The 13,239-nt window shown below is 42.9% G+C and overlaps 1 protein-coding gene across 2 annotated transcripts; it reads left to right on the top strand.

Moving 5' to 3' along the window:
• Nucleotides 1-586: 586 nt before the first annotated feature.
• Nucleotides 587-11,548, top strand: dnajb5 (DnaJ heat shock protein family (Hsp40) member B5). Of its 2 annotated transcripts, XM_082554622.1 has the most exons (5): nucleotides 587-763; nucleotides 1,821-1,938; nucleotides 3,135-3,398; nucleotides 4,125-4,786; nucleotides 9,552-11,548. In XM_082554622.1, exons 3-5 carry the CDS (start codon nucleotides 3,188-3,190, stop codon nucleotides 9,783-9,785), a joined length of 1,107 nt encoding a protein of 368 aa, XP_082410748.1. In that variant the 5' UTR covers nucleotides 587-763; nucleotides 1,821-1,938; nucleotides 3,135-3,187; the 3' UTR covers nucleotides 9,786-11,548. The 2 variants fall into 2 exon arrangements, with proteins under 2 accessions (XP_082410748.1, XP_082410747.1); XM_082554621.1 differs by lacking the exons at nucleotides 587-763; nucleotides 1,821-1,938 and adding an exon at nucleotides 2,152-2,486.
• Nucleotides 11,549-13,239: the final 1,691 nt, after the last annotated feature.

The raw sequence follows: 13,239 nt of genomic DNA, 5'->3' as shown, positions 1-13,239 counted from the left end.
TTAGTTTGCAAACAAACACACACATGGTGCACGGCAGCAGAAATGTGACTCTGTTCTCTGAAAGCTCACCAGTTATGCAAGACCTCCTGCCTGTAATGAATAAGAATAGTCGATTGTGTAACCAGTTCAGTGATTTGATACAGACAGATGCAGATCTTCACCTAACCGGATGTTGCATTGCAGTCAGCTTCAACATGTTTCAGTGGCAGTCACATTCCCAAGCACGAATAGCACTCCACCACTAACCAGTTGTTCTTGTGGGACAGCTGCAATGGCTCAAAGTCCCTCCCCACTGCCAAAACACACACACCTATCGAGACGCACAGGAATGTCTCCCCAGTGCCCTGCACAGCTATACGCCAGTTCTCTTCGTGCTTGCTTTATTTTGAATGTTAAGCGTGTGTCAGACAGACTCCTCCATTGAGACGCCCACTTTTCTCGCACCTCCTCGCCAGTCCAGTGGGGAGTGATGACTCAAACCTAAATGAGCCTTTATTTCTCTCTCATTATCTCTCCCCGTCTCAATTCGACAAGAAGCGTTTCACCCTGCTGGGTGTACTTTCCTGTGCACTTAATGCTAAAAGTCATCAATAATGACTCAGACCTCCACATTACATGCAATTTTCTTCTACTTTTTTTTTTTTTAAAGCTAGGTAGGCTGCTCCTTGATCTGATCTGCACAAAGGAATATTTCTCCTTTGAGATGTGATGTGTGGAATGAAATCTCCCTGCAGTGAAAGACGGAAAACAAACTCCAAATAAGGTAAATTTTATTGAACAAGATCTATTTAATGTATCTCTGGGGATTTTAAGCACGTGGCCACCACTCTTCTCTACTGTTACCCACACTTTGTCTTTAGGTCCTACATCTGGTATCTGAGTTCATATTAATGTGAAGATTAATAGATTTCACATATTACAAGATGTGAAATCTTGTAATATCAGGTTCACTTGTACACAAGGACAGTCTAGGGGTCACTCTGAGCTTTAAGACCATTTGTCAACAGGTTTGGGTAAGTTTAACTATTTGTTTGGGAATCCTCACTAGTAAAGCACGTAACCTGATGAAGGCCTAAATGTGGATGCTTATTGCTTACTGATTTGTTCAAATTAAGACTTATTATACTTATTATATATACTTATATACTTATTCTAATAAGACATTATTTAGAAGCTGTGTATGTGTTGAATCTCTACCAAACATCAACCTTGATGGAGCCATTTTCACTCTCCAACAATCTCCAAGCAGCTCTGGGTCAAGGTTTGGGGTCAGATGGATTATTTTGGAAATGGCTAAACTTGGATTTATAATAATAGGTGAAAGGCTTAAAGGTTGGGAGGGAAAAGGTAATCTGTGTTGGGGGTGAGGTTAAGTGTAAAAGTGAAAATATTAAAAATAAGATTTGGGTTGAGGATGTAATGGGTTTTTGAGGGATGGGAAAGCGTGAAAGTTGAGGTTTGGTGTTGAGAAAGTAGGATGTGACTGTGAATAGATGTTAACTTTTCACAAAGATAGAAGATGAAAATGCGTGTGTGGGGAAGAGGGGAGTCATCACATGACTCAGCAGTCAGTGTTTATACCGATTAAATCCAGGCACGACTGCAGGATCACACGCATTAACACACACCGCTTTCTTTTTCCTTTAAAAAGAAAAAAAATTAAAGAAAGGTATCAGGACGACGCCTGTCCAAATATGTCCACCCAAGCCCCAGACCTGCCAGCTTCGACTGCCCATAAATCAAAAAGTTAAACCAATGCCACTAATTTAACTTAATCCTAAATAGAAATCAGCCTGTGCTGTTTGTGTGTATGTGAGCAGACCCTGAACAAAGAGCGCTGCTGGCTGACAGAGGGTTGGGTCTGCTCTCCCGGCTGCAATTTTCAGACACAGGACCAGAATCGGAAACAAGGCAGCAGCAGCAGGAGGAGCAGGCTCGGTAAGGAAATGTTTTGACGCTTTTTAAGGAAAAGCTTTCTATATTTGCGCAAATTTCAAAGTCGGGTGGACCAGAAAAGAACACGACTGCGGACGAGAAGCGGGGTTAGGTTTATCAACCATCACCAGAGTGAAAGGAGTTATTAAAAACCGAACACAGCCCCGTATCAAAGAAGTTACAATCACTTAGTAACTTTTTCATAGATTCCTTGCGCACCCATGCTTTAATCCATTTTTTAGAGAACGGTACCCTGCTTTTAAAAAATATATATTAGTATTATTATTATTACCCATGGTGGATGTGGACTCGAAGGTTCACGGACATTTGTCCGAGATTTTTCAGAGAAACGTCAGGGGGATCTCGGTGTTTGGTCACCGGTTATTTCAGAGCCAGTGATCCTCCCGGCGTCCTGACGTCAATTTATAAGGACCCAGCAGCATCAGAGCAGCAGGCAGGCAGACAGCAGGGGCTGAAGGGAAGAAAGACAGAGAGACAGGGAGAAGCCGGGCCATGCTGTTCTGATTCTTCATTAATTGCAAAGCTTCCTGGTAGGATTTTGCTTGTATTTCTTCTCACTGTCCATTTATTCGTTTTTTATTTTTTAGGCTTTTCCTTTCTGTCGGAATGTGAATCAGATTAAACCCGCTGTTGGTTTTTACAGTGGCACAATTAAAGCTGAAATTGTCACGCTAAAGGGTTTTTTTTCCCGTGGGAGTGGGCTTTACTGTAATAGCGAACGGTTTCTGTAGCAGCAGATAGTCAGGGTGTTTTAGTGTTACAGATGAAACCAGGCTTTCCCCTGCCGTGTGCGCTCCCGCTGTGTCCACCGCAGTGCTTCGGCGAAGCGCTTCTGCCTGTCCATTTGGGTTTTTATGCCCGGATGGTTAAACAAAACTGGGATGGAGGCAGATAATCATCACCATTATTATTAAAGTATTATCTATACCCTGCCTAACAGGCTGAGCTGGTCGCCAGAAGCCCTGTGATGAATTAGATGAAGGGGGATTCCTCGGCACTCTTGATTTTTCAGCAGTGAAAGCAGCACCTTCTATTTCCAGCTACAGCATCATTAAATAGTGTTCACAGTAAAACCCTAATGGATGCAGTCCACTCTGCACCTTTGCCAACTCAAATATAACCTCTCCTTCAGCGTAGTATCCATCTTAAGACTCTAAAGTAGTCTTGTATCTCACCAGTGACTGACAACAGCCTGAGCTGAAGAGGGGGTCCCATTCCTGAGAGTGCCAACATGGGGAAGGACTACTACAAGACCTTGGGCATCCCCAAGGGCTCCAACGAGGAGGAAATCAAGAAGGCCTACCGGCGCATGGCGCTCCGCTTTCACCCAGACAAGAACAAGGATCCTAGCGCAGAGGAGAAGTTCAAGGAGATCGCAGAAGCCTATGAGGTGCTGAGTGACCCCAAGAAGAGGGTGGTCTATGATCAGCTGGGAGAGGAAGGTAAGGAGAGGGTGTTCTGGGTCATTTGAGTGCAAGGGGTCAGAGAGTGCAGGCTTTGTTAGTGAAGCCTTATTAAGCCGGGGTTATGATGGATTAAGTTGTTATTGAAATAGCTCAGGAACCATCTCATATCGCAGCTTGGTGGGTTTCAGTCACTGAAGTAATAATGCCGTCTCTTCCATGTTTTCATGTTTATGTGCTGGCACATGTTTAATTTTCTGTTGTTGTCTTCGGTGTCAACAACACTTACCAGCTCTAATACCTTATAGTCTACCTCAGCTGCCCGTAGAGTGTGTATGTAACTCTGTGTGCGTGTCTGTGTGGTGTGCTAGATGACAGACAGATGGCATAAGACTATTACGTGGTTCAGATATGAATAGCAGCGACTGCTGTAGTTTGCATTTGTGGGTGTTCTGTGCATGTGTCTCTGCTGAAAACGTGTGCGTGTAAGTGTGTGTTTCTGTGCGAGTGTGTTGGATGGAGTGACCTGAGTTTCTCCAACAGCAGTGCTTTTGGAAGACCGGTGATGCTGTGGGATTTTTCCCACCTACGCGGGCACCACTCTTCTCTCTACTGTTACCCACACTTTGTGTTTAGGTCCTACGTCTGGTATCTGAATTCATATTATTGTGTGTATTTTGGCTGGTGGGTGTTTGAGTGTGTGCATGTGAGGTCTCACGTTCTTGTTCTCTTTCTCTCACTCTCTTTTTTTTTTTAATCTCTCAGGCTTAAAAACAGGAGGCAGCAGCTCTTCGGGTCCTCCCGGAAGTTCATCGTACCACTACACTTTTCATGGAGATCCCCATGCCACCTTTGCCTCCTTCTTCGGTGGCTCCAACCCCTTTGATATGTTTTTCGGCTCCAACCGCAGTCACAGTCGCTCCAATGGCTTTTCCTTCCACAACGACCACAGCAATGACACGGAGCAGGACGCGGAAATGGACGAGGATGATCCCTTTACCCATTTTGGGAGGCAGTTTGGCTTTCCGGGGGGGATGAACAATGGCTTCCCAGGGGAAGGCCGCAGGAGGAGAGGCGTACCATCAGAGCGCCTCGGGACCAACCGAAAGCAGCAGGATCCTCCGGTCGTCCACGAGCTGAAGGTCTCGCTGGAAGAGATCTTCCACGGCTGCACCAAGCGCATGAAGATCACGCGCCGCAGGTTGAACCCAGACGGACGGAGCATGAGGACGGAGGACAAGATCCTCAACATTGTCATCAAGAAAGGCTGGAAGGAGGGGACCAAGATTACTTTCCCAAAGGAAGGGGACGAGACCCCTGAGAACATTCCCGCCGACATAGCGTTTGTGCTTAAAGACAAAGGGCACGCCCACTTCAAAAGAGACGGTTCCAACATAATCTATAACTGCAAGATCAGCCTAAAAGAGGTGCGCCTGTCTCCTTCGATTTAACCTCCCTCTCTCATCTGTCTTGTCTTCTGATTTTCCCTCTGTCACCAGTTGAACTCTCTTTGTTGCTGTTCTACATGTAGTTGTAGATAATGCTGCCAAGCTTCTGATGTTGATTCCCAGTGGAGCAGTCCCAGGTTAATTTTTAATGAAGATGTGCAACGTTTGAACTAAAAATACAAATTATTCATGTCATTCAGCCCAGAGAGGTGTGTCTGTAATTTAACAGTGCTGGGTGGGTGGTCATATCAAACATACCAAGGTGGGAGAGTGTGTGCATCAGAGTCTCTGCCACTGCAATGTGATAGAGGAAGCCAGAATGTGGTGTATTTGTGCGACTGGCACAAAGCCATTATCCTCACTTGTTCTGCACACTGTATGAAAACATATGCATCAATACATAAATAGACACACAAGCACAAAGCTGCACACAAGCAAGTGTGTGTGCACACACTCTCCATCTTCAAGCGTATTTGCCAACACACTCCGTTAAAGACGGATTGCAGTGTGACATTGGTGATGATCCAGGCTGTTATTACTGTGACTGGCAGGACATTTAATTAGAGGGCAGAGAGTCCAGCACCAGCTCTGCTCTGGCTCTATATTAGACAAACTTTAATGTTTCTAATAGCGTTGCCACTCACTGGCCTGCTCTCGACGTGATCTGCTTAATGGCAGGTGTTCTCAAATAGCTGGAGATGTCAGGGGAGATGTTGTTTTTACTCAACTCGGGCCTGTGTTTTTTGTTTTTTTTTTTGTTTTGTTTTTTTAGCAGGTTTCCTCTAAAAGCAGCACTGACTCTCGCACCGTGCAGTTAATGCGCTGGAAAATAAGTGCGTCTGCACACGGAAAGACAATGAAGCCTAAGTTGACGAGAGCACATTAGAGTTTGTTGAGTCACATTAAGCAGGGGATGGTACTTGATCAAACCAGCACAGTGATTAGGTTTGCACTGCAGAACTCCCACAGCTAAAACCCTCTGCTCCCACAGCAGCCAGATAAGAGACTTAATTTCTGACGCAGCTAAAGTTGAGATGAGGAAGCGAAGGGGAACTGTGGCTGGGATGTGTGTGTCGGGGGGGGTATCTAGGGAATATTAGGGAAGTGGGTCAGATGATTCAGTATCCAAAGCAAATAAGAGCTCATATTCCACTGCTCTCTTGAAGATGTGATGCTAAATACTGCAGTAAAATCACAGCACCAGATGCATGCCGCATGCTAGAAAACCTACCACGCATAATGTGGCAAATGTTATCCAGTTCTTCAGTAGAGAATATAGCTTCACGAATCAGATGATTGATTATATTAGCAAAAATCTCTGCAAGTGCTCATTACAAAGTAAAAACCAAAAGGGGTGAGACTGAGGCATGCTGATATTTGCAATCGCCTTTCTGAAGCAGGTATCTCTATTTAGTCATATTTTTGGCTGCTGTATGAGTCTCCAGATATTTGGCTGTTCAGTTTTGCTTTCTGCCTGAAGCATGCCCTGATCAGCGGCTCAGTTTAGTGTCTCCAAGTTTGTTTGGCTATGCTATAAACTCCTGGGAGACATTAGCAGAGGTAACATTCAGCCCCGCTGTCTTTTCACAGTTACAGTCAGAAGCAATTTGAGAGTTTACCTCAAATATGACACACTGGCTTCCCTGAAACCAGTCTATATTGGGATCTGTAGGTAGGCTCTATGGCAATAATGAAGCCTCTGAGTTGTCTAGCTCCTGTCATTGCTGTAAAATCCACATCCAGGACAACTGTAGCTGCTGGGCTCTGAAGGCAGCGTGGACAGCTTTTTTGCAGCTCTCTGGCAAATAACTGCTGAATCTATGGGAGTAAGACAGCATTTGCATTTTGCAGCATCTGTTGTGTGTAGCATTAGCAACCAGTATTTCAGGACAGGCTCTGTGACAGGCGGCCCACACTTGTAAGGACACTTCGGACTATGAGCACGCCTTAAGCTGGCTCTGACAGCTAAATGTAACAAAACTGTTGGGTTTTAACAGTGAAAGTTAACATTAGCATATGGCCCTCAGTAATACAAGTCTAGAAAATGTTCTTTCAAATATAGCAAAAAGTGACTGTGTGTCTGTGTCAGTTTCTAAAGCCTTGTCTGTGCTGAGGCTTACGCAATCAGTGGGCCCTCGGATCAGCTGGCAATGTGTGTTGAGCGTCATGGCAACCTGTCTGTGTGCGAGACGTGTGTTAGTCAATGGAGCTGTCCATAACTGAAGGATGAGCCACTGCTCTCCACTGCAGTCAAAGAAATCACCCTCTAATGTATGTGATGGGTTAAAGGATGATGATGATGTCATGGCTGGAAAACTTGGTCCTGTGAAGCAGCTGCTCTCCAGGCCACATTTACACCCCAGTTTCTTTTCAAAGAAACAGGCACAGCCTGAAAATCTTCCAATTAGTACAATAGTGTCTAAGCGCATGGATTGGATCTTGGAGCTATTATTCTGGGCAAAAATCACAATTACACCAGAAGGGGATAGAATTTATACATCTCTAGCTATTGAGTATCTTAATCCTTCAGGGATTTGATCTTTTATGATACCCAGGTGATATAAGTGATCTCCCTTTTTATATCTAGCACCACTATAGTTACCTGTACTAGATGCACACTCACTGCTTTATTAGGTAGGTATGTAGTACTGGATTGGACACGCTTTTGGTTTGCTATAAGTCTGCTGGAAACAGAGGTGCTGGAGATTTTAGTCCATATTGACATGACCGCATCAGACAGATACTGCAGATTTGTCAGCTGCACATCCATGATATGAAATCCAGTTCCACAACATCCCAGAGCCACTATGTTGGATTGAGAAAGCCATTTGAGTACAGTGTTTAAGAATCCTGTATTAGATTATTTGAGCTTTGTGACATGGTGTGTTATCCTGCTGGAAGCAGCCATCAGAAGACGGGCATACTGTGGTCATAAAGGGATGGCTGTGGTTTAAGTGATGCTCAGTGGGTACAAGCCCAAAGTGTGCCAGGAAAATATCTCCCACACCAGCAGCGTGAACGGTTAATAAAAGGAAGGATGAATCCATGCTTTCATGTTGTTCATGCCAAATTTGGACCCTACCATGTGAATATCGTGCCATAAATAGAGATTTATCAGACTGAATGTTTTTCCATTCTTCTATTGTTCAATTTTGGTGAGCCCTTGTAAATTGTAGCTTTAGTTTTTTGTTCTTAGCTGACATGAGTGTGGTGTTCCTGCTGCTGTAGCCCATCTGCTTCAAGGTACAACGCGTTGTGCATTCAGAGATGCTCTCTTGCATACCTTATTTGTAATGCGTGGTTATTTGAGTTGTTTTTTCCTTCTTATTAGATCAAAGCACTTCTCTGCTGATCTCTGGCTTCGACAAGACATTTTCACTCAGAAAACTGACACTCACTGGATATTTTCTCTTTTTTGGAACACGGCCTGTAAACACTAGGGATGGTTGTGTTGGAAAATCCCAGTAGATCAGCAGTTTCTGAAATATTCAGACCAGCCTGTCTGACAGCAACAACCACGTGTCACGTTCAGAGTCATTTAAATCACATTTCTTCCTCATTCTGATGCTCTGTTTGAACTGCAAATGCATTGAGTTGCTGCCATATCTAATAAAGTGGCTGGTGAGTGTATTTCATCAGCCTTAGCTGTAAATGCATTTAAAAGTAGCACAGTAACAATAGCAACATGCTGTTAAAATTGGTCTATACCTGATGAACAGTAACATTTTTTTATCTCCTCGGCTAAAGGTTAATGGAGCCAGTAACAAATGGCATAAGAGAGCCGACCCTTTAACAACTTTAAAATGTTTAATTTTAATTTCTATATCTTTCTTTGTCTTAGAGTAGTTTGAGGAATCTCCAAATTAAGCTTCTGTCTCCCCGTCTTCATTATTTAACCTAACCCTTTAGCTCACAGTGAATTCTACTGCTGGTCATTCTCACTGGTTTTCTCTCTCTTTTCCACACCTTTTTATAGTATTTATTTACTGTTTTATTTGTAGTGATGTATTTTTCAAGTGTTCTATTTAAAGAAAAAAGAAAAGGGAAGTCCATTCACACTGTTGTGGATTTAAATAGTTCTTTCCATTAAGTGCAAATCTGGTGAATGATGCTCACTGGAAAGCCTGTGAAGTCGTGATAACCGGAAAGTCTCTGTGTTTAGTTTAGCGCTCTCTACACGGACTGAATGCATCAGGCACTGTGATAAGGAGGTGAGGCATGTGAGTGAGTGTGCGTCTGTGCGTGTTTGTGTGCATGTGGGGATCTGACAGGCCCTCCAACTATTTACGAGCTCAGCCGATTCCTGCCTCACTTCATTAGTCCCAGCTATGAGACCGTTGCTAAAATTAGTCCCCTGTGCAATGTGGGGCCCTGCAATGCTGACACACTTACACACACTCCCTAACACACATGCGCACACACACACACACACACACACACACACACACACTTGCAAACAAAGACTAGAAAACTTTCCCACTGCCAAGTCATGTTTTCCTAAATGTTCCTGTTCCAAATACTGCTCTTTCGACCCCCGCAGTGCTGTCAGTACAATTTCTTTTCTTCACATACTTTTACACACACCACACCGAAAGCACAGCAAATACTGCCTCCCGATAGCGTACTGGGGGAAGATATGAACACTGCAGACTTTAACGAAACATTACATCACCGAGATATTCATGGATTTGGCATTTTATTCCTATTAATGATATTAACCCTTTCAATCTCCTCTCTTCTCCAGGCGTTGTGTGGCTGCACAGTTAGCATTCCCACGCTGGAAAACCGCGTTATCTCCCTCCCTTGTCACGACATCATCAAGCCAGGGACGGTGAAACGACTCAGAGGCGAAGGCCTGCCTTTTCCAAAGAACCCTTCACAGCGTGGTGACCTCATCGTGGAGTTTTCGGTCCGTTTTCCCGACAGGATCCCCCCTCAGTCCAGAGAAATTATCAGACAACACCTCCCCCAGTCCTAGAAAGACACATCTCTAACTCCTCCACCACAAACTCCAGACTAAACCTGAGGAAAAAAACTACACTCCTTCATCTACTCCTTCTTTGTTTGTAGTTACCCTCATGTCCCTGTGAATGAATACAGCTTTGAACATGTGCTGTGATAATTTAGGGACTTCACAAAAGGAAGAATGGCAGTATCAGGATGTAAAGTACTCATATTTATTTTGTCTTTCAGCCCAAACGCGCGCGCACACAGACACACACAGACCCACAAATACACACACACACAAGCACCCTGAGCAGCAGAGCGGTGCTGAGGATGGGCTCAGCACGATTCTGGTTTTTAAGGGAACCTCTTTTCTTAACTGTTTTATACGGATTTATCAGTGGTTTTATATGCCGTCCGACTCTGATCCTCGTCTTTTTGTGATAGGATAAAGCGTGAAATATTTTATAACAAGAACAGGATTTTGTTTTCCAAACATGTCAAAAAAGGATTGCTTAATGTTTACATTAAGTGTACCAGCAGCTTCAGTGGTTTTTAGCATAGCCTTTCCTTTGGCACATGCCAGAGTTTTTCTTCTTTTTTCTCCCCCATGCTTTCAATCTAATAAAGAATTATGCTTGAAAATCTGTAGGCCATTAGTATGATCTGTCTCCCCTAAAATATCCCTAGACGTGCAGTGCCACAGAGCTCTAAAAATTCTTGCATTACTCCAATAATATTAGCATAGTTTAGCTGCAATGGAAGAATCTGGGAATGACAATCACGTAACTGTAACAGCAGTGTAAGTTTAGATATCTGCACATAATATCGGTGCTTTCCCTTCTGAGCTGTGAACTGAATAGCCTGGCTCAATATCTGAGGGACATTTAGGTGCCTTAGCCCGGTGTCACACCACATATGTGAACACACATACAGGTCACACTATAATAAAGACAAATAGCCATGAACACAACACATGATGCCCTATGCTGTGTTAGGCGTTACCACCAGGACCTGGTAATTTTAAAAAAACGGTAAGCAAGCTATGTAAAGTAATTCACCTTACTGTACTGTATGTAAGAAGGATCATTTATAGGAAGTGATTTGATACAAGACTGATGATTTTTGCCAATTCGTCTTTGTAAAGTGCCATACAAGTAATTGCTGGATTTCCCAGAGGAATGCAAGCGTGACGTTAGACCGATTCCTGTGGGAAAGCCAGCTTTGTTGTGGGATATTCTGCTTTCTCTTGTGGCATTTGAAGGCCATGTCTCGGTGCTACTGTGAGCAATGCCAAAAAGTAGACCGCATTGTTGTCTACTTTTTTGGTTACATGGAGTCCTCAGTTTCCGATGTGATAAATGCCTCTGTTCCCTAACAGCTGTACATCAAACGTTACAAACTGTACGTAGTGCAAATAGAAAAACTGTTCTCTGTCTCAGCTGCAGGGGACGCCCTTGAGCTCTTCCTCGCTGTAATTTGCAGCAGTGGTGAGAATATGTGTGGGTTATGCTGACAGTCCTAGTAGGTCGAATAAATGAGGTGTACAGGAAAATATTTGAATGCTTCGTGTTTGATAAATTCTCTTTTATATTGTGAAAGACAAAACTATAAGATATGTTGTTGTTTTTTCTCTTTGGGGAGAGACTTGAATGACTTGTGTGATGGTCCTGTGGCAACAACCAGGCTTAACAAGTGCTGCTGCTGCTAATCAAAGACTCACTTACACTGCTTATTGTGCATATGCCAATATCTATGAATTTTTCAAAATGAAAACAAATAAACCAAATGTGTGAAGTTTGCTTCATTTTCATTTATTGCTGCTTGAGAACAAGTACCAGTTCCTAATAACATTCACCTCAAAGTGCTTTACAGTCTAAGAAAAACTGATAATCTCAGAACTCCTATGAGCAAGCACTTGGCAACAGTGGGAAAGAAGAAAACCTCAAGGAGGGGGGAGGAGAAAAGACCAACATGCAACATTATATAAGATTAAAACCTTTCTCAGCGCACAACAGCAACAACAAACATACCTTAACCTGTTAATTTTGCCTCTTTTACACCACCACAGTGGAGTTTAAACCAGGCATAAAGATGTTTGAAGTGCAGATTCTCTGATTTCATTAAAGGGGTTTTACAAAACACCTCCATTCACTGCTTAACAATTATGACCATTGGCTGACAACCAGTTTCATGTCCAACTGAGGCCTGTTTTCTCATTATTCCAGGATAAACCGTAATATGAGATCCAAGGATATATTGATGGAAATGAAGGAGGATGCCATAAGACTGAAAAACCAAATACGAGTAGTTTTCACTGTGTTGTAGACCTTCTGTATTTATTTTCATAATCAATTGTAGACGTTTGAAGAATAGGCCTACCAGAGAGTGTTCTTGACTTTGTTAGATGTTGTTTCTCTTAACCATGCACACAATTCTGTCTTTGAGCACCATATTTGTCTCCTGTGGTACCTCAAGCAAGTTCATCACTTGGAGTCCATTCCAACTCCATATCTTCTATCTGCACCATTTATCATTAAATAACAAAGGAACAGATCTCACCTGGCCATGAAACTGCGTGTCAGACGATAATTTTTAAGTATTGGAAAATGGGAGACTATAAATGGCTGTAATTTCTTAAAAGTTAATGCAATACTTTTGTAAAATGCTTTGAGTTAAAGCTAAAAATTTGCACTTCAGTCACACTGTTCGAGTTCTGTTTGATCTGAAATCTTCTGTGGTTGCGTACAGAGGCAAGAGTGGACAGCATAGAAAGACATTCACGGGTATGACCAATTTAGAATCGTTACTTAAGTTTGACGAATGTTATTCGGACCCTCAGGAGTACCATGCAGGCACAGGGAAAACATGCAAGCTCCACACAGAAAGGCCCCAGCCATCCAACATGAACCAGTAACTGTCTTGTTAACCACTTTACCACCGTGACACCTGCCTGTCCTTACCTTGCTTGCAAAGTTAAAATTGTTGGGTTTTGTGTATTTGTATTTTTGCTTTGCGCATGAAGGCCACTGTAATACATTTATCTGACAGTTTTTATTACAGTTGTAAGGTTAACAAGATCCATCAAGATTTGTTCGTGTAATCTTCAGTCATGGTTTTGTTTAACTTCATGTTTGAAGACTAAATTATCCGACATTTCTTTAGAGAAAATAGTCAAAAGAATGTAAACAAATCTCTGTATCAAAACTATTTTTTCATCTTCCCTGCTGCATTCATCTTCTCAGACGTAGATAGATGGATAGATTATTGATTTGATTGGGTATTTAAGGTTAGCAAGATCAAAACTGGAATAAGACTCCAAATTCTGAAAGTAATATGGAAGTAAAAATTGAGCAGCCACCAGCACCTCTAAACAAATAAATCTGCCTTGTGACCCTGGTCATGAATGTTTAACAGTGTGCATGGTGGAATTTGGACATTTTCCATCAGCCGTAGTTACAGATAAACATATGAAGACAGACTGACCT

Source organism: Aulonocara stuartgranti, assembly GCF_965226115.1.
Source record: "Aulonocara stuartgranti genome assembly, chromosome: 12".
Classification (NCBI taxonomy): Eukaryota; Metazoa; Chordata; class Actinopteri; order Cichliformes; family Cichlidae; genus Aulonocara; species Aulonocara stuartgranti.
This window is presented reverse-complemented; position numbering and strand designations above follow the sequence as displayed.

Excerpts from the sequence above, each read along its gene's own strand:
- dnajb5 (XM_082554622.1), top strand. The coding sequence starts at position 3,188 with ATGGGGAAGGACTACTACAAGACCTTGGGCATCCCCAAGGGCTCCAAC. Across the intron at positions 3,399-4,124 it reads TGATCAGCTGGGAGAGGAAG|GCTTAAAAACAGGAGGCAGC; the intron begins GTAAGGAGAGGG and ends TTAATCTCTCAG. Across the intron at positions 4,787-9,551 it reads GCAAGATCAGCCTAAAAGAG|GCGTTGTGTGGCTGCACAGT; the intron begins GTGCGCCTGTCT and ends TCTCTTCTCCAG.